Source organism: Oncorhynchus tshawytscha, linkage group LG12 (assembly GCF_018296145.1).
Source record: "Oncorhynchus tshawytscha isolate Ot180627B linkage group LG12, Otsh_v2.0, whole genome shotgun sequence".
NCBI lineage: Eukaryota > Metazoa > Chordata > Actinopteri > Salmoniformes > Salmonidae > Oncorhynchus > Oncorhynchus tshawytscha.
The window spans coordinates 73,856,204-73,882,546 of record NC_056440.1 but is presented as its reverse complement, the minus strand read 5'-3'; the positions used below and the strand labels follow the sequence as shown (position 1 = coordinate 73,882,546).

Here is a 26,343-nt window from a genome sequence, read left to right as displayed (position 1 = left end):
TCTCCATAGAGGAACTCTGGAGCTCTGTCAGTGACCATCTGGATCTTGGTCACCTCCCTGACCAAGGCCCTTCTTCCCCGATTGCTCAGTTTGGCCGGGTGACCAGCTCTAGGAAGAGTCTTGGTGATTCCAAACTTCTTCCATTTAAAAATGGAGGCCACTGTGTTCTTGAGGACCTTCAATGCTGCAGACATTTTTTTGTAGTCTTTCCCAGATCTGCGCCTTGACAAAATCCTGGCTCAGAGCTCTACGGACAATTCCTTCGACCTCATGGCTTGGTTTTTGCTCTGACATGCACTGTCAACTTATATAGACAGGTGTGTGCTTTTCCAAATCATGTCCAATCAATTGAATTTACCACAGGACTCCAATCAAGTTGCAGAAACATCTCAAAGATGATCAATGGAATCAGGATACATCTGAGCTCAATTTCGAGTCTCATAGCAAAGGTATGTTTTTTTATTTTATAAATTGTCAAACATTTCAAAAAAGCTGTTTTTACTTTGTCGTTATAGGGTATTGTGTGTAAATTGATGAGGATTTTATTTGATCGATTTTAGAATACGGTTGTAAGGTAACACAATGTGGAAAAGTGAAGGAGTCGGAATATTTTCCGAATGCACTGTGTCAGCAGCTTCACTAAACTAGAGCAGTATTGTCCCATAGAGATGTTACTATGAAGCAGAACGCTCACAACTAGATATTTATTGGCCCTGATATTCACAGTAGGCCATATGCCACTCTTTAATAGGCAGTGCTTGAGAATGAACACACTGTTCAACATGTCGGATAATTATTCATCAGCTAACCATCAGGACATTATGACTGGTTAAATGAATGAGCATTACTTAATAGGAATCAAGCCTCAGTCACCACAAGACAGCATAAATTGAAAAGCAGAAACAAATAAGAGCATGATAGTGATTTCATATAACACAAGATCATACTCAAATGTCAGTTTTCAAGGATAGCAAGAGGACCAAAGAAACTAATTCAGGAGGAAGAGTATGAGGTCAAATCAAACTGCTGCATTCAGCTGAAAGATGGATAGTAACTAATAACTGTTGTGAATCTGATCACCTACTTACTCATTATTCTTTCTATTGTACACCTCGGCTTTTAACCCTTTGGGGGTTAGCCACCCGAACCTGAAACACTGCTGATGTGTGGATTTTAACACTAGCACCAACAACCTTACATTTTTAGCACCAACAACCCCATTTTGAAAGTCAAATGTGCTCAATTCAAACATAACTGCCAGAGAGGCGGCCGGTGGGACGGTTTTAGGTTTCTTCTGGTAACGGATCTACTGCACATCATAGTCATTTCTGAAACTCCTCTGAGACGCAGTAAAAGACAGTCAGGCGACAAGAAGCCCAGTCACAGCAGGTGAGGACAGAAACAGTGGGAAAGAGCACCAACAGAGCAGGTGAGGACAGAAACGGTGGGAAAGAGCACCAACACAGCAGGTGAGGACGGAAACGGTGGGAAAGAGCACCAACACAGCAGGTGAGGACAGAAACGGTGCGGAAGAGCACCAACACAGCAGGTGAGGACAGAAACGGTGGGAAAGAGCACCAACACAGCAGGTGAGGACAGAAACGGTGGGAAAGAGCACCAACACAGCAGGTGAGGACAGAAACGGTGCGGAAGAGCACCAACAGAGCAGGTGAGGACAGAAACGGTGGGGAAGAGCACCAACAGAGCAGGTGAGGACAGAAACGGTGGGAAAGAGCACCAACACAGCAGGTGAGGACAGAAACGGTGGGAAAGAGCACCAACACAGCAGGTGAGGACAGAAACGGTGGGAAAGAGCACCAACACAGCAGGTGAGGACAGAAACGGTGGGAAAGAGCACCAACACAGCAGGTGAGGACAGAAACAGTGGGAAAGAGCACCAACACAGCAGGTGAGGACAGAAACAGTGCGAAAGAGCACCAACCCTGCAGATGAGGACAGAAACGGTGGGAAAGAGCACCAACCCTGCAGGTGAGGACAGAAACGGTGGGAAAGAGCACCAACACAGCAGGTGAGGACAGAAACAGTGCGAAAGAGCACCAACCCTGCAGATGAGGACAGAAACGGTGGGAAAGAGCACCAACCCTGCAGGTGAGGACAGAAACGGTGGGAAAGAGCACTAACACAGCAGGTGAGGACAGAAACGATGGGAAAGAGCACCAACACAGCAGGTGAGGACAGAAACGGTGCGGAAGAGCACCAACACAGCAGGTGAGGACAGAAACGGTGGGAAAGAGCACCAACACAGCAGGTGAGGACAGAAACGGTGCGGAAGAGCACCAACAGAGCAGGTGAGGACAGAAACGGTGGGGAAGAGCACCAACAGAGCAGGTGAGGACAGAAACGGTGGGAAAGAGCACCAACACAGCAGGTGAGGACAGAAACGGTGGGAAAGAGCACCAACACAGCAGGTGAGGACAGAAACGGTGGGAAAGAGCACCAACACAGCAGGTGAGGACAGAAACAGTGGGAAAGAGCACCAACACAGCAGGTGAGGACAGAAACAGTGCGAAAGAGCACCAACCCTGCAGATGAGGACAGAAACGGTGGGAAAGAGCACCAACCCTGCAGGTGAGGACAGAAACGGTGGGAAAGAGCACCAACACAGCAGGTGAGGACAGAAACAGTGGGAAAGAGCACCAACACAGCAGGTGAGGACAGAAACAGTGGGAAAGAGCACCAACACAGCAGGTGAGGACAGAAACGGTGGGAAAGAGCACCAACACAGCAGGTGAGGACATGAAATGGTGCTGCTTGTCAGGTGGGGTTGAGATGGGATGTACTGTACTCCAGCAACCTAGGCCTAATCAGACCCCTCCACATACTGTACAACTAACCATGGCTGCTTATGAAATGGCACCCCATTTTACTTTATAGTGCACTACTTCTTCTGGCTAATAAAGTAGTGCACTATAGGGAATATGGTTACATTTCTGAAAATCAGCAAGCGCCATCACAGCCAGCATGTTATTCTCACTTACTAAAGGCTATGAATACCTGGAAAGGAGAGAATGAGGTATTAATGAACTGATCAGCTCAGATGTCAGCCTCCAGCTAAATAAATGTTGAATAAGACTTACAGAGAGAGTAGAACCTTATGTACATATGTGGGATGTTCATTTCATTTTACTGTTGCAGGAAATTCAAACTTGTAGCGTATTTAAGGTTTAAAAAAAGGTTTCTAAAGTTTGTAATTTCCACTTTAAAATGTCAGACGTGATTTTCCCTAACTAAAAATGTTTCAACCCCCAGAAAAATTGCCATATAATCCACATTTCCTGTTGCTGCAGGATTATTTTCAAACTGTGAGAAAATGGTCAAATTAATATCTTGCATCTGTACTACATGAAAGACACCTGCATTCCTGTCATTCTGTATTATAAAGCCCCAGAGCTTTGGACATAAACTCAATTGTGCTTGACACAGCGTTCAAAAGTCCACCCTGATGAAGCCTACAGAAATGTCTCTACCTTGGTACAGCTTACAGTACTAGCTGATTTTACTACATTGAACCAAATCCTGCTTTCAGAAAGTATAAGGTAATCTTTGGTGGAAACACACCATCTCATTCCCTGGAGGGGTGTAGAGGTGGGGCACACAATGGCCATATCACCACTGCAATCTGTGGAGTAACAATACACAACATGTGACTCCATTGTTGTGCTCCATGTATCAACTATTTCCACAGTTTTTCATACAGCAAGGTGGACAGACTGAGGGCCCTGCAGACAATGTGGTGCCAGGGGGAAACATCCTGGCCAGAGGTGAAAATGGCTTTTTAATAAAGCTCCACTCGATGGTATCCCAATTTAACACTATCCCCTGACCACTCCCATTCATTTCAACAACAGTCTGATTAACATCAGAACCGCTGGGCCTCGAGGGACCAGCTCCTTTTTATAACAAAATGTTAAAAAATTGTTCACATCCCCTCGCTCATCAACTCACCCCTTCTCCCCATGATACTTTACCTCATTTATTTCATTGGTTATACATGTGAAATTCTTGTTGGTATAGTTTAGGTTCATTTGAAGCAATTGTTGTGGTGATCAACTGGGCACGACATCAACTGTTGTGAGAAGGAGGGGAGCAGGCCCTAGTGTTGGGAGGAGGAATGGGGAAAATGGTATTCCAAACTTTATCCGCAATATTGAATTATATTTTGTTGCTACTCCAGCGATACCTCGGTCCATTCTACATGTAACTGCCAAAATAAAGGAACAACTTTAGTAAATAAGGGATACAAAGTATATTGAAAGCATGGGGGTGCTTCCACACAGGAAGTCCCAGACAATTGTAGAATCTATGCCAAGGCACATTGAAGCTGGTCTGGCATCTCGTGGTGGGCCAACGCCCTATAAAGACACTATGTTGGCATTTCCTTTATTTTGGTAGTTACCTGTAGCAGCAGGCTACACAGAGAATGGAACAGCTGGATAGGGGAAATGGCTCAAGTCACGCAAAAGGTCAAGTAACTTTGCGGATAAAGTTTGGATTGACACAATTTAATGTGTACATCTAAAGAATTGCATCACTATACTGAGAGCTTTGCCATTTCTAAATGTACGTATTGGGTTGTTTTGGGAACCTTGGGTTTTTCAATGCCCCCATACTACACAACGAGGATGAAGAAGTGATTTGTAAGTTTCTCAAAAACATGAAATCACAAAAGGTGTCATTTACATCAAAAAGAGATTGTTTTAAAAAATAACATCCTTTAAGATTCTTACGACTGTTATATGGACTTAGTGCCTTACAGTATTCACACTCCTTTGTGAATACATTTGGTAAGCAATATGTTTGGAACATCGAATTGCAATAAAATCAAGGTATCGAATCGCAATACATATCGTATCGGCACCTAAGTGTTTTTAGTTTCCTGGTTTTCGCTGCCCTAGAGTGTTGCTACTCAGTGCTCACTGAGGCCTACTAATGGTCTGGGATGTGTCCCAAATGGCAATCTATTCCCTATATGGTGCACTGCTTTTGACCAGAGCCCAATGAGCCCTCGTCAAAAGCAATGCACTATATGTAAACAGAGTGCTATTTGAGACGCGGTCCTGCTGTCTTCGGCCACCCTCCCCCATGCATCACAGCAGACCCAGCTATGTCATTAGCTAAGTGGGGCCAATGGAATGTGGGTCTAGGTAAATGCAGGGGAGAGATTCACATGTGGCCAAAAGACTCTGGGCCTACCTACTTGTCTGGGCCTACCACCTTTCACTACTTACCCACCTGTGTAATATCAACCATAGGCTTGCTTTGCCAAACTCATGTGGGGTGAAGAGATGAGAATATATTAACCATATAACTCAGACAACAAAGCCTTTAGAGTCTGTAAGAAAGAATATTGTATCCTTCAAACAAAACCAGAAATGATCCAAAAGTGAACAGGTAAGTCTGTTTCTCGACCATGCATCCTTGTGAGTAATGGCAGTTGAGGAAACTGCAAATTCTGCACTTCAATAAGCACAGAACACAGGAGCAGGATATCGACCATCTACATCCATTGTTGGTTGCTTTCCACAACCATAAGACCAAATGATTTTTGATTTATTTAAATCAAAATAGTTTACCTGCTTCTTGTAGCAGGCATTATAGAAAATTAACACAGGTCTCATCTCTCGTGCTAGTGAGTAGCCAGCTAATCTTTATATTTCAAGTTCAGCCAACTTGGATTTATTTGCTACCTAACCAGGTAGAACATGTGAATTGTTATGAACACACCCTTCTGTCCGTCACCAACTGTTTGAACAGCATGCTAGCCTGTCTACTTAGTTCAGACGTGGAAATCAAGTGGCCTACCTTATTCCTCTGAATGAGAAAGTTGGCAATTCCTTATATAATTGTGTTTTGTGCTTATTGCACATGTCACGCCCTGGTCTTGGTATTTTGTGTTCTCTTTATTATTTTGGTCAGGCCAGGGTGTGACTTGGGTTAATTATGTGGTGTGTTTTGTAGGAATTGGGATTGTGGTATAGTGGGGTTGTCTAGAAAAGTCTATGGCTGGCTGAAGTGGTTCTCAATCAGAGGCAGGTGTTTATCGTTGTCTCTGATTGGGAACCATATTTAGGCAGCCATATTCTTTGAGTGTTTCGTGGGTGATTGTTCCTGTCTCAGTGTTTGTTTGCACCAGATAAGGCTGTTTAGGTTTTCACGTTACGTTTATTGTTTGTATTGTTCGTGTTTATCTTTTTATTAAACATGAATCGAAATAACCACGCTTCATTTTGGTCCTCCTCTCCTTCACCGGAAGAAAATCGTAACAGCACATTTATAAAAACCCACTAGACAGCTAGTGTAAGAGTCCTTGGCTACAATGCTGCAAGCAGTACTGCAATTCCTCACACAACAAACTTAAAATTTATTTTCCAGAATCAATGTTCATTGATACTCCCATTGTAGTAGTGTCTGTTCTGAGTGCAATTTGAGGAGCTGAGACACACAAAAGGGATCTCGTTAGAAAGATTCATTTCCTCTATTACAGTGAAATAATGTCTCAATGTGTTTGTGTCCATATGACTAATTCTGTTGGACCAAACCTCAAATGCAAATAGCGAGTTGAAACCGCTCGTCAGAGAGGAAGAAGTAATCTCTCATCTTAGTTGTTGGTAGTGGCAGGGGCTTGGTGTGTGTGTGTGTGTTTGTAAACAGAAGTAGAAGCGAAGCGAGAGGTTTCACTCTTGCCAAAATATGTCCAAAATACGCCCTTCCCGCTTTTGGGACAACAACTCCCATTCCAGAGACATGAGCATTTCTGGTGTAAATGGGAAGGTGTACAGCACAGAAGGAGTGAAGAACACAATACCAAATAGATGACAGAACAAGCGGATATAAACACAGAAGAAAATAAACGAGATTCATGCCATAGGAATATCGCTCAAAAACATGAATTCAAAATATCGCCCAACCCTACACCTCTCAGCAGCAGGAGAAACAAACTCCTCATAGCGCAGTACCTCAGAGAATTCAGCAGTAGGAGAGATCATTGAACAGAACCCACAGAGACCAACACACTGAGAATACATTCTGAGAATTCCAGTAAGTTCATCTACAGTAAGCCTAGATATCCATCAATCTGAAACTAAAACCAGCTTACAAAATCTGTGGTTGTGAGGCCAGTTGGATGTACTGCCAAATGATCTAAAACAACGGAGGTGGCTTATGGTAGAGAAATTAACATTCAATTCTCTGGCAACAGCTCTGGTGGACATTCCGTGAGACAGCATGCCAACTGCACACTCCCTCAAAACTTGAGACATCTGTGGCATTGTGTTGTGTGACAAAACTGCACATTTTAGAGTGGCCTTTTATGGTCCCCAGCACATGGTGCACCTGTGTAATAATCATGCTGTTTAATCAGCTTCTTGATATGCCACAACTGTCAGGTGGATGGATTATCTTGTCAAAGGAGAAATTCTCACTAACAGGAATGTAAACAAATAAGCTTTTTGTACATTTCTGGGATTTTTTATTTCAGCTCATGAAACATGGGACCAACACTTTACATGTTGTGTTTATATTTTTGTTCAGTGTAGTAGGTTTCACCTAGGTAGCCATCTCAAGCACGTGATTTAATCCACTATATCACAGAGGCTTCTCCTCAGGACAGCGCTGAATCTGGTGATAGAAGTGTACCCAAAAACACAATGAAGTCATTTTATTGGTGCATTCCTAAACCCTCAGGATTTCCTATACCCTTTTTACTCTCACAGATCAGAGTGACTGTGCATGACACACGGCATTGACCCTCTCAGTAAAACAGACATTATCTCCCAAGGTGACGGAGGGGCATGCAAATGCTTCCAGCATGAGTCAAGGCCCATGGTATTGCTCTCTTTTTCTTGTGGTTGGTCAGCTCTTCTTTCATAATCTACATGGCTCCCCATTCCCTATATAGGGCACTACCTTTGACCAGAGCCCTGTGGGCCTTGGGCAACAGTAGTGCACTATGTAGGGAATAGGGAGCCATTTGGGCCACATTCAGTGATTTTTAGTGTTCCAGGACATCTGTGGCGCAGCTGTTGCTATTGCTCCCCTTAGGGCATCAGCAGGGCCTAGATAATAATATTTAATCATGGCTATGCAGTGTTTCCCTCTACATATTTTTTTTTAGCAGCGGTGGCAAAGGTCGTGGAAGAGAGAGGCATGCCGCCCAATATTTTTAGAAGGAGGACTGAAAAGGTAATTTCTGGTAACTTTTTAGAAAGATGTTCTACTCCAAGACGAATGGTGACACTGACACCATCTATAATCCCCCCCAGAAACCAGCCCAATAACAGATTATTTTACTGTAGCCTATACATGGTACTAGACTGGATTATCAGGGAGGTGCTATTAGCAATAAACATTTTCTGGACCAAAAAGGGGTTACTTTCCTGCAATTCTACACATTTTTCCATGGACCTGAGAGACTTTGGCAATTGTAAAGCAACATTTTCTGCAATTCTACACATTTTGAGTCCAGAAAATGTTGCAGTGTGACAGCTAACTTCCTGCAATTCTACTCATTTTGCCATGGCTTATTTCGTGTTCTGCTCAAACATAAAATCAATGAGGACCCAATTGGGGCCCCTGGTCATGTGCCCTGCGTGCCCGGTCGGTAATCCAGCCATGCCAAAAGTACTAATTTAATGGTTTCATCGTCTTTGATAATAAAAGCTAAGATTATATTATTTAATAAATATAGGTCAATTGTCTTTTCTACAAAATTTATGTGTGGTTTTATTCATTGAAGCTCATACTGAAGGCGTTTTTCCATTCCGAAAATTACTTTAACAAAAATAATGAATACATGTCTTTTTGGGGTGTGGCAGCAACAATTTAGCTATGGCCAATTGTTGGAAATCAAACAGTGTCCGCCTTGATTCCTCGGGCCCTCCCAGCCTTGATTCCTCGGGCCCTCCCAGCCTTGATTCCTCGGGCCCTCCCAGCCTTGATTCCTCGGGCCCTCCCAGCCTTGATTCCTCGGGCCCTCTCAGCCTTGATTCCTCGGGCCCTCTCAGCCTTGATTCCTCGGGCCCTCTCAGCCTTGATTCCTCGGGCCCTCTCAGCCTTGATTCCTCGGGCCCTCTCAGCCTTGATTCCTCGGGCCCTCTCAGCCTTGATTCCTCGGGCCCTCTCAGCCTTGATTCCTCGGGCCCTCCCAGCCTTGATTCCTCGGGCCCTCCCAGCCTTGATTCCTCGGGCCCTCTCAGCCTTGATTCCTCGGGCCCTCTCAGCCTTGATTCCTCGGGCCCTCTCAGCCTTGATTCCTCGGGCCCTCTCAGCCTTGATTCCTCGGGCCCTCTCAGCCTTGATTCCTCGGGCCCTCTCAGCCTTGATTCCTCGGGCCCTCTCAGCCTTGATTCCTCAGTACCTCAGATCTGCTCTCAATGCCGTGAATGGAAACAAACCTCCGTTGAACTAGAGGGGACTTATTTAGAGCTGGGAATTGCCAGAGACCTCACGATACAATACCATAATAATTTGGTGCAGATATGATATGTATTGAGATTTAAACGATTCTATATGTATTGCGATTCGATACAGTAATTTCATTGCGATTCAATGTTCCAAACATATTGCTCACCATATGTCTGCTGCAAAGGGACAAGAGAGGGTCATGAGAAAACACATTTTGATTAGTAATGCAAATAAAAATTCCCTGTGTGCTTTGGACTCCGACATGCCATAAAGGAGTTTGACAGAGTTTGAGACTAGAGGTCGACCGATTAATCGGAATGGCCGATTAATTAGGGCCGATTTCAAGTTTTCATAACAATCGGAAATCGGTATTTTTGGGCGCCGATTTATTTTATTTATTTTTTACCTTTAACTAGGCAAGTCAGTTAAGAACACATTCTTATTTTCAATGACGGCCTAGGAACGGTGGGTTAACTGCCTCGTTCAGGGGCAGAACGACAGATTTTCACATTGTCAGCTTGGGGGATCCATTCTTGCAACCTTACAGTTAACTAGTCCAAAGCAATAACGACCTGTCTCTCATTGCACTCCACAAGGAGACTGCCTGTTACGCGAATGCAGTAAGCCAAGGTAAGTTGCTAGCTAGCATTAAACATATCTTATAAAAAACAATCAATCATAATCACGAGTTAACTACACATGGTTGATGATATTACTAGATATTATCTAGCGTGTCCTGCGTTGCATATAATCTGACTGAGCATACAAGCATACAAGTATCTAAGGATCTGACTGGGCGGTGGTAGGCAGAAGCAGGCGCGTAAACATTCATTCAAACAGCACTTTCATGCGTTTTGCCAGCAGCTCTTCGTTGTGCATCAATCATTGCGCTGTTTATGACTTCAAGCCTATCAACTCCCGAGATGAGGCTGGTGTAACCGAAGTGAAATGGCTAGCTAGTTAGCACGCACTAATAGCGTTTCAAATCGTCACTCGCTCTGAGCCTTCTAGTAGTTGTTCCCCTTGCTCTGGATGAGTACCGCTGCTTCGATGGTGGCGGTTGTCGTTGTGTTGCTGGTTCGATCCCAGGGAGGAGCGAAGAGAGGGACAGAAGCTATACTGTTACACTGGCAATACAAAGGGCCTATAAGAACATCCAATAGGCAAAGGTTAATGAAATACAAATGGTATAGAGGGAAATAGTCCTATAATAACTACAACCTAAAACTTCTTACATGGGAATATTGAAGACTCGTGTTAAAAGGAACCACCAGCTTTCATGTGTTCTCTTGTTCTGAGCAAGGATCTGAAACCTTAGCTTTCTTACATAGCACATATTGCACTTTTACTTTCTTCTCCAACACTTTGTTTTTGCATTATTTAAACCAAATTGAACATGTTTCATTATTTACTTGAGGCTAAATTGATTTTATTGATGTATAATATTAAGTTAAAATAAGTGTTCATTCAGTATTGTTGTAATTGTCATTATTACAAATAAATAAATAAAAATTGGCAGATTAAATCGGTATCGGCTTTTTTGGCCCTCCAATAATCGGTATCGGCTTTTTTTGGTCCTCCAATAATCGGTATCGGCGTTGAAAAATCATAATCAGTCGACCTCTATTTGAGACACCTGACAGAGTTTATTGAGCAGCATCTCGAGATAAGGGTGGTCTCTAATCCTCTATGGGTGTAAAAGCTGAGTGCAGGACTACTGGTGTTAAGTATGTTGCATAGCCTATTACTACTGACAACAAAAAAATAACTTAGTTGACCGAGAGTCGTCTGTTCGATTGGTCAACATTTTTAAACGTGTATTTGTTCCCTATATAGACACACCCTATGTGTATTAATAAAATCAACTATATGTAGACTAATGAGCTTGTCTGACACTTTATGCCAGGGTTCCTCAACTGGTGGCCTACTGGCCGAATTTCCCCACGAGTGGTTTTATTAGGCCCCCCAAGTTCAAAAAAATAAATACTAAAAGGAAATCACCAAGTGATTTTAATTTTGGAAATCTGTTCAAGTATTCCCACGCATAACAGAGAGATACGTGATCATATAAAAATGTAAGCAAAGTTTGAAATTATTATGTTTTAATCAAATATTATATCGGTTTGGGCTTACTGCGATCAATTTGCTGTCTACAAGTTATTTGTAATTATGTTCCGGCCCCCCGACCATCCACTTTAGAAAACAATAATAAAAATCAGCCCGAGGCTGAATCTACATGATGATCCCTGCTTTAAGCACACTGTGATTAAATAATTAAGACAAATGACTGGAGGGAGCCAGAGATCAGGATCACCTAACCAGAAGAAGAAGAACTGTTCCTGACCCTCTTCCTCCTGCTGACCTCCCGCGACACCCGAGGTTGGCAACTTTTTCCATTTGTAGTGACAATTTATCTCCCAATCTGCCTGTTATGACTTTTATATGCACATTTACATGGAACAGTTTCATTTCATTTATAATAAAGTTTTCGCATCTCAAAATCATTATCATATGGTTAATCTAAATTCTAAAAGTAACTTATATTGCCATCTATGTAAATATTGCCTACACAAAGCCAACAAATAAACACATTGCAGCCTGCAGGTAGAAAAAAATCCTGATCAAAATAAATATAATTTAAATCACATTGGCTGTGCATGCCCTGTCTGCAAGGAACTAGAAACATTGTATCAGCTGTTTACTAGGGTCTGGCCTGAAGCTCATGTTAGCAAACTAGAAACATTGTATCAACTGTTTACTAGGGTCTGGCCTGAAGCTCATGTTAACAAACTAGAAACATTGTATCAACTATTAACTTACTGGGCCAGTAACCAGCAGGTAGCCTAGTGGTTAGAGCGTTGGGCCAGTAACTAGCAGGTAGCCTAGTGGTTCGAGTGTTGGGCCAGTAACCAGCAGGTAGCCTAGTGGTTAGAGCGTTGGGCCAGTAACCAGCAGGTAGCCTAGTGGTTAGAGCGTTGGGCCAGTAACCAGCAGGTAGCCTAGTGGTTAGAGCGTTGGGCCAGTAACCAGCAGGTAGCCTAGTGGTTAGAGTGTTGGGCCAGTAACCAGCAGGTAACCTAGTGGTTAGAGCGTTGGGGCCAGTAACCAGCAGGTAACCTAGTGGTTAGAGCGTTGGGCCAGTAACCAGCAGGTAACCTAGTGGTTAGAGCGTTGGGCCAGTAACCAGCAGGTAACCTAGTGGTTCGAGCGTTGGGCTAGTAACCGGTAGGACGTCATTGTAAATAAGAATTTGTTCTTAACAGACTTGCCTAGTTCAATAAAGGTAAAATAAAAAATAAAATAAAAAATGTACTGGTGGTGTGCCTCCTCAATGGATTCACGGGCGGGAATCAGACAGGTGTCTCATGTACCATAAACAATTAACATATTTTTGACTGCTCGACTAAAAATAAAAATAAAAATCTTGATAGACCAACAGCCTATCGACCAAACAATCAACTAAACGGGGTCATCCCTAAAGAGCCTAAACCTTGAACAAAAGATCAAAGCCAAAACAAGGCCATCGGAGGTAATACACAGACTGAATATATCAAGGGTAGGTGCTGAGGAGAATGAGAGGGTGACTACCCAGCATTCAGCCCGATTTACTGAAACACAAAAACACTTATCTTAAAAAGGCTGTGGCTTTGCTAATCCTGTGAATTTCCCCTGCGAAAATGATCATTCCAGACAGGTAAGCTGACCTGCTGGAACCCAATTAAAAGGCCTCAGGCGCTGGGCTGGCTGGGGAGAGAGAAAGGAGGGATGCTGAAAGAGGAGAACAACATGACAAGAATGGCAAGCCGATGAACTCTGAGGACTGTGGCTAGCCATTGTTGAGGTAACAATATAAGCCTAGTGGCTCAGAGCGCCGCTGCGCAATCGAGGCTAGTTCTGCTCGCTCAGAAGCCTGGCAGGTTCTATTGTCCTGGGCAGGGAACACAGTCCTTTCCATTCAATCACGCTAAATACCCTGCCTCGTCCATGTGCACAATTGCTGTGGTACACACACAAACATTTACACACATATATATATTTATATCTACTTAGTTACATGACTAACCGTCACAGACGGAATAGCTTTGCTACTGTCAAGTTGGCTGTTCAAGCTGTCCGTCTTTGAGAAACTGGTTTGTGATCATGTTGCATGCCTAGAACTGTGTGTGTGTGTGTGTGTGTGTGTGTGTGTGTGTGTGTGTGTGTGTGTATATATACACATATACACATATATATACATATACATACGTATACATACATACATATACACACACACACACACACACACAGTTCTAGGCATGCAACATGATCACGAACCAGTTTCTCGAAGACAGACAGCTTGAACAGCCAACTTGACAGTAGCAAAGCTATTCTGTGTGACGGTTAGTCATGTAACTAAGTAGAGCGGTTGTAAAACGCCACGCAGTCCCCAATTAGTGCCTAAGTATCCCAGGGAATGTTTTGGAAATGATAACATGACACAAGGTTGGTGTACAACATGTGTCAGAGATCACAGAGGACGCAAAGCACTTAATCATGTTCCTGCTAAACGTTTCATTTACCGTACGCAACTTATAATGCCGAGGTTTCATTTACCGTACGCAACTTATAATGCCGAGGTTTCATTTACCGTACGCAACTTATAATGCCGAGGTTTCATTTGATAAGAGAACTACAAGTTTAGTACAAATCTCTAGAAAGAGCCACCTATCAAATCCATTGAGACACACACAGCAGCCCATCTAGGTCTCAATCTCTTTAACTACAGGTTAGTCGAGGAGGTCACAGTGGGATGGGGAAATGTCTTATCATCCAGACACACACAGTGACACAGTGACACACAGACAGTGACACAGTGGCACACACACACACACACACACAGTGGCACACACACACAGTGGCACACACACACACACACAGTGGCACACACACACACACAGTGGCACACACACACACACACAGTGGCACACACACACACACACAGTGGCACACACACACACACACACACACACACACACACACACACACACACACACACACACACACACACACACACACACACACAGTGACACACACACACAGTGACACACACACACAGTGACACAGACGACAGGGGTAGTGGAGCACAGCAGCAGGATGGTAATTCATTAGGTTAGACCAAAGTGTTTGTCAGTTTTCCTACTATTGGTTCCTAATGTCTCAAATTGTTTATCCAGAAGGCGACACCAGCTGTCAGCTGCTCACCAACTGCCATGTCAATACCATCCAGACCCAGTACATTATCCTCCATTAGTATGATCTGCCCAAAACATGGAAGCAATCATGTTTTTCTGATCGTCGACCAGAAGGTTGTTTCCTCCACTCTTGTTGACAACGGTTTAGCAAGGCTTTACATCATAGGGTCTCCTCAAATAGATGCTTCACACATAAATCAAGGCTTGTGATGTGAGAGCTTTTCAAAGACATCCCACGTCATCTCCCCTGATGTGTAGATCAGAGATACAGCTGTAAACATCATCAAATCTTCAGCAGACCTCAAAAGAATAGAATTGATTGTCTAAATGTAACTCTATAGAGACCTGCAGATCTCTCCTAATGCAAATGACAGGATCTAGTGGAAAGATGTGGCCTCAGTCAGCTTGACTTTACACCACATTTGATGTATGAAAAAATGCTGAAACATGTCATTTAGTACTTGAACTATTTCTATAACGTGTTTGCTAGTGATGTATGATTGACTTCTCTGAAAGACACAGACTGGACGAACCGGTTAAGTTACTGGATGGCAGTCGCATGTCAGTGATAAATGAACAGATATTGTAGTGTATGAAATGGATAAGGCATCAGTCACTGGTATGTAAGTGATATGTATACCATTGGGCCTGTCAGCCCTCTGTTGTTTAGGAAATACAATGCACAGGCTGGAGGCTTGATTTCATATACATTGTCATGTCATCTTATATTATACCATATTATGTAGGTCATTAGGATAACACAGTTCAAACGTTTTATGTTCATCCTAGGCAATGCTTATGAGCGTGGTGAGCAAAGTCCACCTTTCCAGAAACAAGCCTCTCACCGTTGTCACTTGGTATAGACCACACTCTACCCCCAGCTGTGCTCTGGACACCATATGTAAATTGATTGCCCCCCATCTATCTTCAGAGCTCGTGCTGCTAGGTGACCTAAACTGACCTGCTTAACACTCCGGCCACCCTACAATCTACACTTGATGCCCTCAATCTCACACAAATTATCAATGAACCCACCAGGTACAACCCCAAATCAGTAAACAAGGGCACCCTTATAGATATCATCCTAACCAACTTGCCCTCCAAATACACCTCTGCTGTTTTCAACCAAGATCTCAGCGATCACTGCCTCATTGCCTGCATCCGTAATGGGTCTGCGGTAAATGACCACCCCTCATCACTGTCAAACGCTCCGTAAAACACTTCAGCGAGCAGGCCTTTCTAATCGACCTGTCAGTAGATGATGCCTGGTTATTCTTTAAAAGCGCCTTCCTCACCATCTTAAATAAGCATGCACAATTAAAAGAAAAGAAATTAGAAGCAGGAACAGATATAGCCCTTGGTTCTCTCCAGACCTGTCTGCCCTTGACCAGCACAAAAACATCCTGTGGCGTTCTGCATTAGCATCGAATAGCCACCGCAACTTTTCAGGGAAGTTAGGAACAAATATACACAGGCAGTTAGGAAAGCTAAGGCTAGCTTTTTCAAGCAGAAATTTGCATCCTGCCGCACAAACTCAACAAAGTTCTGGGACACTAAAGTCCATGGAGAATAAGAGCACCTCCTCCCAGCTGCCCACTGCACTGAGGCTAGGAAACACTGTCACCACCGATAAATCCTCTATAACTGAGAATTTCAATAAGCATTTTTCTACGGCTGGCCATGCTTTCCACCTGGCTACCCCTACCCCGGTCAACAGCACTGCACCCCCCACAGCAACTTGCCCAAGCCTCCCCTTTTCTCTATTACCCAAATCCAGATAGCTGATGTTCTGAAAGAGCTACAAAATCTGGACCCTACAAATCAGACGTGCAAGACAATCTGGACCCTCTCTTTCTAAAATGATCTGCCGAAATTGTTGCAACCCCTATTACTAGCCTGTTCAACCTCTCTTTCGTGTCTTCTGAGATCCCCAAAGATTGGAAAGCTGCCGCAGTCATCCCTCTCTTCAAAGGGGGACACTCTAGACCCAAACTGCTACAGACCTATATCTATCGTGCCCTGCCTATCTGAGGTCTTCGAAAGCCAAGTGAACAAACAGATTACCGACCATTTCGAATCCCACCGTACCTTCTCCGCTATGCAATCTGGTTTCAGAGCTGGTCATGGGTGCACCTCAGCTATGCGCTCAAGGTCCTAAACGATATCATAACCGCCATCAATAAGAGAAATTACTGTGCAGCCGTATTCATCGACCTAGCTAAGGCTTTCGACTCTTTCAATCACAACATTATTTTTGGCAGAGTCAACAGCCTTGGTTTCTCAAATGATTGCCTCGCCTGGTTCACCAACTACTTCTCAGACAGAGTTCAGTGTGTCAAATCGGAGGGCCGGTTGTCCGAACCTCTGGCAGTCTCTATGGGGGTGCCACAGGGTTCAATTCTCGGGCCGACTCTTCTCTGTAAATATCAATGATGTTGCTCTTGCTGCTGTGGATTCTCTGATCCACCTCTACGCAGACGCCACCATTCTGTATATAACTGGCCCTTCTTTGGACACTGTTAACTAACCTCCAGACGAGCCTCAATGCCATACAATGCTCCTTCTGTGGCCTCCAACTGCTCTTAAATACAAGTAAAACTAAATGCATGCTCTTCAACCGATCGCTGCCCGCACCCGCCTGCATCACTACTCTGGACCGTTCTGACTGAATATGTGGACAACTACAAATACCTAGGTGTCTGGCTAGACTGTAAACTCTCCTTCCAGACCCACGTTAAACATTGCCAATCCAATATTAAATCTAGAATCAGCTTCCTACTTCGCAACAAAGCATCCTTCATCCTTCCAAACATACCCTTGTAAAACTGACCATCCTACCGATCCTCGACTTTGGCGATGTCATTTACAAAATAGCCTCCAACACTCTACTCAACAAATTGGATGCAGTCTATCACAGTGCCATCCGTTTTGTCACCAAAGCCCCATATACTACCCACCACTGCGACCTGTACACTCTCGTTGGCTGGCCCTCGCTTCATACTCGTGGCCAACCCCACTGGCTTCAGGTCATCAACAAGTCTCTGCTAGGTAAAGCCCAGCCTTCTCAGCTCACTGGTCACCATAGCAGCACCCACCCGTAACACCCGCTCCAGCAGGTATATCTCACTGGTCACTCCCAATGCAAATTCTTCCTTTTGGCCGCCTCTCCTTCCAGTTCTCTGCTGCCAATGACTGGAACAATCTGAAACAATCACTAAAGCTGGAGACTCATATCTCCCTCACAAGCTTTAAGCACCAGCTGTCAGAGCAGCTCACAGATCACTGCACCTGTACATAGCACATCTGTAAATAGCCCATCCAACTACCTACCTCATCCCCATGTATTTATTTATTTATCTTGCTCCTTTGCACCCCAGTATCTCTACTTGCACATTCATCTTCTGCATATTCTAAAATTCCAGTGTTTAATCGCTATATTGTAATTACTTCGCCACCATGGCCTATTTATTGCCTTACTTCTCTTATCCTACCTCATCCGCACATGCTGTATATAGATTTTTCTACTGTATTATTGATTGTATGTTTGTTTATTCCATGTGTAACTCTGTTGTTCTGTGTGTCTTACTGCTTTGCTTTATCTTGGCCAGGTCGCAGTTGCAAATGAGAACTTGTTCTCAACTAGCCTACCTGGTTAAATAAAGGTGAAATATATATTTTGTTTTTAATGAGTCGTATCAATCGCAGTATCCAAGTAACAGAGATAAGACAGCACGTAGGTAAATAGACTTCAATGTACATGTTTTTATTGCCGCATGAATCTGTTGGGTAGGAACCCTTCCTCAGCGTGCAAGGCAATGGCAATCAATGTCACAACAACAAGACTGCACAGGTGGGCATAATTATAACTTCAGTCAGTATTGGCCCAATCAAGAGAACCCAGTCAATACTGACTGTGAATTTCTAATTATGCCTAATTATGTTGTGACATTGATTGACATTGCCTTGCACGCTGAGGAAGGGTTCCTACCCGACAGATTCATGCGACAATTAAAAACATGTATATTGAAGTGTATTTACCTGAGTGCTGTCCCATCTCTTTGGATCATATACACCAGGATCCAGCAACCCATTTCAATTCATATAAAAAGGTGGAGTCGAGCACATTGTGTATTTTTTCATCAATCTCAGCATCCCCAATCCCAAGTTAGGAAAGCAAGAGAGAATCAATTTCACTCCAATAAGAAAGTAACGGAGTCACAGCAGGCAGGCTACCACCGATGCAACTTCCATCAGTACCAGACAGCTATCACACACACAACAACAAACACTGAGCTCCACATAAAGTTGCATCATAGGGTTTTGTAAGTCAAGAGTGGTTATGTACAGAAAGAGTGACATGAAATGTAGGACCAGTACCACTAGCTGGGATGCCAGTGTGTGGTGTATGGCACCCTTCTTCCCACTCTGAACCATGATGACAAAAAAGGAAATGACTCTGTATGCACCATTGAGCCAGAGGGACCACAGAGAGAGGCTGGCTGTAGTACAGTTGGCTGAGCGGAGAGGGGCAGAATCAGCAGGCATTGAGAGGAACAGCTATCTGACAAGGATCACAGCAGGTGGTTAATAGACAATAGAGCCATCAGAGTCCACAGATGTCAAAATGGCACATTATAAAATCTAAATCCTATTAAGTGAGTTGTGGCCGTTACAAACATCAGACTTTTACATGACATGAGTGATGTTTGAGGTGCCTCACACAAGAGGATTCACCATAGAGGTTCTATCTGATTTGATTTACTTAACTAGGCAAGTCAGTTAACAAATTCTTATTTACAATGACGGCCTACACCGGCTAAAGCAACCTGTGACTTCCCTGTGAATGTAGCTGTAGGTGCTGACACTGTAGCTGGGGGAGACTAAGGAGGGGGGAGATCCATGGTATACCCCCCGGGAAAGAGAGAGTTTGGAGAAGAGAGGAGGGTAGGGGGGTAGTTAGTGTTTCCCTCTAGGTCAGCAGAGTGGGGCTAATTCCAGGAGTAGGCTACAGCTTATCTTTCAACAGTTACCACCTCCACTCACACCACAAGATTAAATGCATACTGGATAATAATGCTGCTGGGGTTAGATTAGGAACTGATGAGCAGACAACAATAGAGATGTCTGGGGATTGGGAGTGAAACTATTTTTACAACAGCCAGATATCAACCCTGCTGCAGAGATTTGCCACTTAGGTTGCCTCAGTCTCCCAGGCCTGGTCATTTGTATTGGGAATATGGCAGTTTACTGTAAACAAATCACCAGGGATGATACAGTGAGTTTGAGTACACCGACCTCACTGGGTTGCCAGGTTGTGTTGTGGTAATGTTTACCTAGACTGTACACTCCCCCCATTGACTGTTTGTTGTATTTACCTTCCTACTCCCCCTCATTGGGGTGAGTTTAAATACTCTGGGTTGCCAGATTGTGTTGTGGTGTTTACACACTCCCCTGCATTGGGATGAGTGAAAGCCTGTGGCAGGCAGTTGCAACATAAGCACTGGTCCAACCAGGGAGGGTTAAGGCATGGTCACAGGTAGCATTTGCCGGTCGAGAGCACTTAGAGTACCATCGGTAATTTGCAAGCCGATTCTACATATAGAATTGCGTGCACAGTAAATGTCAGCAGTCAAACGTCCACCGGCGGGTTGTCCCTAAAACACACAGCATCGAAAGACAATGTCAGATCAATCATCGGTGCAGTGTGTGTGTCCCTTAGAGTTAGGAATTGTCTTGTTGTTAACCGGTGGGAATGTGTGTGTGCCAGTCAAGTCCAATCCCAACCCACAGCCTGGAACAGACAATCCAATCAGGGCCTGGGAGGGAGCTCCCATCCAACACAGCTAATTCACTTAACACGAGGCAAGGCACAACAGCAGAACAATGCCTACCTCCAGCCTTAGATTTCTCACCAGAACCAGAGAACAACAACAACTTGCCTAATAAAGCCCAGGACAGGACTAGGAACGCTGCTTCTACCGGAGTCTGCGTCTCTTCATTGTATTTGGGTCTAAAGTGTTTCTGCTGCCTCTCTTCTGTGTATTTGGGTCTAAAGTGTTTCTGCTGCCTCTCTTCTGTGTATTTGGGTCTAAAGTGTTTCTGCTCTGAAAAGTGTACAGCAAGAAAAGTGTCAAATAAACCCTTGGAGCCTCAGAGAATGAGACACATCATCATGAGACATGTTAGAAGCCATGAAGACCTGCCCTGAGGGGCCCAAGTAGGGGCCCTGAGAAGTTACCTCTGGTTAATTGATATGGACATGGGTTAATCCACCTGATCTGGATCAGGAGTTTGAGGTGTGTGATCACGTATAACCCGTGTTGGGACAAGGACAGCATTCTTCTCCATTCCCTAATAGTCTTAACAACAACTGCCTGAGGAGGGCTTCAATGTACCCTTTATCTTTCTGCCAGATCGGAGAACTTCCCACAGACTCAGTCATGTCGTCAATATGAAACTTTGTGCTCAAACTTAAGACTATTGAAGAATGACATTTCAATTAGGCAAAGTAGAAAACAACAAACATTGTATTGGCTTATCTCAATTAAATTCAAACTGGGGATTTGAGTGATGAGGCCATTTGCAAGTCAGGGCCAGGGAACATAAGCACTGTTGTTGCAGCATAGAAATCACAAGCTTTGCATTAGTCCCACAGGAAGTATTATGCAGGTAGCCATAATCAAATACTTACAACTGGGTGGGTAAGACTGACAGTTAGGGTTTCTCAACTCCCCAAACAGAGTACTGAATATTCATGAACTATACGATAGGTTCTCACTAAAAACTGTCCATACATAGCAGTTTGTCACTCAGTGCATCCCACACCACTGCTAATAAAGATGTGTTACTGTCAAGCCACTCCCACCACTGACTACCGCAAATTCCACCAAATTGAGCCACCACCCAAATTAACAACCATGCATCCAACAAAACACAGGGCTTGTTAATGACTGTACAAACTGTTACTGCACAGTACTTCCAGTTAGCTGTTCTCAGTTTAAGTTTTTAACTGGACTCTGGACATTTAACCCCATCGCAAACTAGCTATTCCAATGAAAAAGTAGCTCCCTCTCTGCAGGCAGCCTTCTCTTCTCTCAGTTCCCATCTGAGACGGATGAGTTAGGTTGTCAAGTGTCCACTGAATCACAGAGCATGGTACTTAACACAATCACAACTACCCAGAACATGTAACCAAGACTTAATTTCCTAGCAAACAATTAAAAAACAAAACAAATGCTGTTTATGATCAGAATGGGATGGAGTTAGGTATTTTATTATTACTGTTGAATTCTACTGTATTTCCTGGAGATAATCCACTGAAGACCTCTGAGCCCAACTCCAAAATAATTACAGGGTACTAATTTCTGCTTGGTGAGTGGCACTAAGACAGTATAGCAGTGCTTTAATAGACATGCCCAATCATATCCAAGCAAACAATATTCTCAGTCCGCAAGTAGTTTGCAGATAATTCAATCACTGCAATCAGTTTGCACTGTAAATAGGTTGTTACCAGCAAAAATATTGTAATCAGATTAAAAGGTACTTTTGAAAAAATAGATGATTACTTCCTGGATTACTCAATTTAGAAAGGACGTTTGCGCAAAAAAAAAATTTTTTAACTTTTTTCAATTACATTCAATTCAGCATTGAAAAAAGGCGCAAGTTTAAGAATGTTCCACCTGAGCGAGTCTGACCACAAGTCAGAGACCACTATGATGACACACCAAATGTATTTGATGGATCCTTTGTCTTATTCTAATGCGTCTTAATGGGAAAGTAATCCAAAAGTAACTGAAAGTAATCAGATAACGCTACCGAGTTTGGTAATCCAAACGTTACATTACAGATTACAATTTTGGACAGGTAACTAATTGATAATATATAGACATTTACCCAACCCTGCTACTCACACTAAATTATTCCGCTGCTCTGTCATTCGCTACATACTTTAATCTGCAATCACGGAAATTGTTTGTGGTGTTGAGTGGCACGAGGGGTGTTGTACAAAACAAAGTGATCAGCAATTTGATCGTCTCTAACCAATCAGAGTGTCAAAGCCAATGACACATTTTCAAACTGCAGTGTATTCTGACTGGCCCAACCTATCAGTTTCTGGACCGATCAGACGGCCCCGAATGTGTTCGCAGTCGGTGAAGGGTCGGGGAGGTCCTCCGATCCACACTCATTGCGGAGAAGAAACGAATGTCCGTGGGCGTTCGGCCGGAGCAAGGAGTCTGGGTAGCCAGGCAACAGGCTAGTATCAGACAAGCCAACCAGCTAGCTAGCTCCTCACACCACACGGAGACCGGGATCATGTTCATTTGGGCACAATGTAGAATTTATTTTTGCAACGGGAAACAAAAACAAGGGTTAAGGTAGTCCCCTCCCTGTTTCAGTTGAGTTTATTGCATTTGCTGCCAAATGAACATGATAAAGACCACACCAGGGCAGCGTGCTAGCTTCTGACCTGCCCCTAAGTAGGTGTTGGATTGTCTGGCCTCTCTCCAAGGTCTCCCTCTTCTCATCACTCTGCTGGATAGATAGCAGCCACTGCCTCCTCACCCTCTGGAATTGTTGGTTCATCAGATGTTGAGGAGGCAGTCTAATGTTAGCTGTTGTATCCATTTAGTTGCATTAGCCGAGCTGAACTCTCCCCCCTTAGCCCGCCACGACAAATTAAAGGTTATTTTCAGCCACTTGAATAATGTTGGCCTGTCGACATGTAATAGAATCCAGATGCCTCCCTGCCACACATGACGCTGCTGTAAAACTTCTTTAAGCCGGAGAGAAGACTACAGAAGTGCAGAGATAGTGGTTTTAAAGTAAAGTCTCTCTCCAGCCTCACTTAGCCTCTTTCTGCCTCAGTCACTGTTCCCATTTTGAAATCTGGAAGGGAGCACTGGCTACGCTCCCATTTTCTCTCCCCTCCACTAATAAACAAAGAAGGGATTCCCTTATATAGGTCTAATGAGTACCCATACATGCAGGCAGGCAGCAGGCGACATCAGAAAATGCTCACACAAAATACTGTCAGAAAGATACCTCTGTGTCCCAAATGGCACTATTCCCTACATAGATATTTTTTGTTTACAAGCAAACATCACATTCGAGTGATGTGCACACATCTTCACACCAAAAAGCTCTAAAACAGGATAGCTAACGCTGATGTTGGGACCTTGACAAACTTAACAGTCTGAGTGATGACCATGAAAACACACAGGGCTGGTGGCTATTGCTAATTAGCTATGTTCAACAAGTATATTATTCTTCTGGCTTTATCTAGCTCTATTTGTGATATTTTACATTGCTAGGTAATCAATACTCCGATGACATCTGTGATGTCGTAGACAAAAACCATCTAAATGAGGTTTTGTTAACTTGCACGAGCTGCATCTCAAGTTGGAGGATTCTATATTGACTCCTACGTAAACAAAGCCCTTTCTGGTGTGAACCCGCATGCGCTACTTTTCATGATACAGCTAGGAAATGGGTCTATCCTGCACTACTGTTGAGCAGGGCCCATGTACAGTGGTATATTAAAAGGGCACTTCAAGAGCTATGTTCTGGTCACAGTGGATGCATTTACTGTTGTTGCATAGGGCAGTGACAGTGTCAGATAGGTCATGTTTGAAAGGACTTGAGAAGCAAAGCCGCACTAAACATTTCAACACAAGAATGTGTCAAATAGGGCCATTAAAAAAAGTTTGTCTTGGAACATCATGATGCAGAATCCCGAAGGCACTTTAGGCCTGGTCATTAGAGCCAAGCAGAAATAATGTATTTGTAAGTCACAAGTCAAGATCAAAATGCAACTAAAGCAATTAAGCAAAGTAGAAGGGGCTTCCATTTCTGACTAGATTATACATGAGAAAACATGGGCAAAATCTTGCCCAACCAAACTCAAAATATTGGTAGGTTTATCAATGGACATTCCAATCTCTGTTCAGTGTTTTTAAAATCATTTTCTAATAAATTCCATTCTAAAGACACCAACATGAAAATGTGTCAATACTATTCCCAGGACAGGAAAAGGTAACAGTAATACTTGTTAACGGTATGTTGCCAGGTCGGACTACAAACACTGACACTTGTCTGCAAAGTGCAAATTCCTGCACCATAGGATGAATACACAATCTACTCTGGTTTCCGGAGTCTCACTGGGGCTGTACAGTGACAGTCAAAAACGACCAACTATATAACTGGCCCCTGACCGCTCCACATATACAGTGGGGCAAAAAAGTATTTAGTCAGCCACCAATTGTGCAAGTTCTCCCACTTAAAAAGACGAGAGAGACCTGTAATTTTCATCATAGGTACACTTCAACTATGACGGACAAAATGAGAAAAAAAATCCAGAAAAATCACAATGTTGGATTTTTAATGAATTTATTTGCAAATTATGGTGGAAAATAAGTATTTGGTCACCTACAAACAAGCAAGATTTCTGGCTCTCACAGACCTGTAACTTCTTCTTTAAGAGGCTCCTCTGTCCCTCCTCTGTATCACACTACGCCACCAGGGACTCTAATCCTGCAGTGCCAGATGTGTCCCCCTGCTTAAGCCAGTACATGTCCAGGCCCATCTGAAGTTTGCTAGAGAGCATTTGGATGATCCGGAAGAAGATTGGGAGAATGTCATATGGTCAGATGAAACCAAATTAGAACTTTTTGGAAAAAACTCAACTTGTCGTGTTTGGAGGACAAAGAATGCTGAGTTGCATCCAAAGAACACTATACCTACTGTGAAGCATGGGGGTGGAAACATCATGCTTTGGGGCAGTTTTTTTTTGCAAAGGGACCAGGACGACTGATCCATGTAAATGAAAGAATGAATGGGGCTATGTATCGTGAGATTTTGAGTGAAAACCTCCTTCCATCTGCAAGGGCATTGAAGATGAAACGTGGCTGGGTCTTTCAGCATGACAATGATCCCAAACACACTGCCCGGGCAACGAAGGAGTGGCTTCGTAAGAAGCATTTCAAGGTCCTGAGTGGCCTAGCCAGTCTCCAGATCTCAACCCCATAGAAAATCTTTGGAGGGAGTTGAAAGTCCGTGTTGCCCAGCAACAGCCCCAAAACATCACTGCTCTAGAGGAGATGTGCATGGAGGAATGGGCCAAAATACCAGCAACAGTGTGTGAAAACCTTGTGAAGACTTACAGAAAACGTTTGACCTCTGTCATTGCCAACAAAGGGTATATAATAAAGTATTGAGAAACTTTTGTTATTGATACTTATTTTCCACCATAATTTGCAAATAAATTCATTAAAAATCCAACATTGTGATTTTCTGGATTTTTTTCTCTCATTGTCTGTCATAGTTGAAGTGTACCTATGATGAAAATTACAGGCCTCTCATCTTTTTAAGTGGGAGAACTTGCACAATTGGTGGCTGACTAAATACTTTTTTGCCCCACTGTAGCTTGAAACACTTTGGCATTTGGGGCGGGGTGAAGGGGAGTGTCTATAAGAAAGGGAAAGTACAGCACCTTCAGAAAGTATTCACTTCCCTTTACTTTTTCCACATTTTGCTGTGTTCCAAAGTGGGATTAAATGTGTGTCATTTTTTGTCAATGTTCTACACAAAATGCTCAAATTAATAGAAACAAAGAATGTATCTCGGTTAGATAAATATTAAACCCATGTTAAAATCACCTTTGGCAGCGATTACAGCTGTGAGTCTTTCTGGG

At 43.4% G+C, this 26,343-nt stretch overlaps 2 protein-coding genes across 2 annotated transcripts in view; both read right to left on the bottom strand.

Moving 5' to 3' along the window:
- LOC112237383 (talin-2) overlaps positions 1-26,343 on the bottom strand; it is a 145,572-nt gene that overhangs the window by 105,141 nt on the left and 14,088 nt on the right. The gene's annotated exons all lie outside the window — the stretch shown is intronic.
- Positions 8,866-18,745, bottom strand: LOC121847871 (octapeptide-repeat protein T2-like). The gene is made up of 3 exons (XM_042331121.1): positions 18,693-18,745; positions 9,590-9,599; positions 8,866-9,360 (listed from the first exon to the last, which is right to left on the bottom strand). Exons 1-3 carry the CDS (start codon positions 18,743-18,745, stop codon positions 8,866-8,868), a joined length of 558 nt encoding a protein of 185 aa, XP_042187055.1.

Excerpts from the sequence above, each read along its gene's own strand:
- LOC121847871 (XM_042331121.1), bottom strand. The coding sequence starts at position 18,745 with ATGGGTTGCTGGATCCTGGTGTATATGATCCAAAGAGATGGGACAGCA.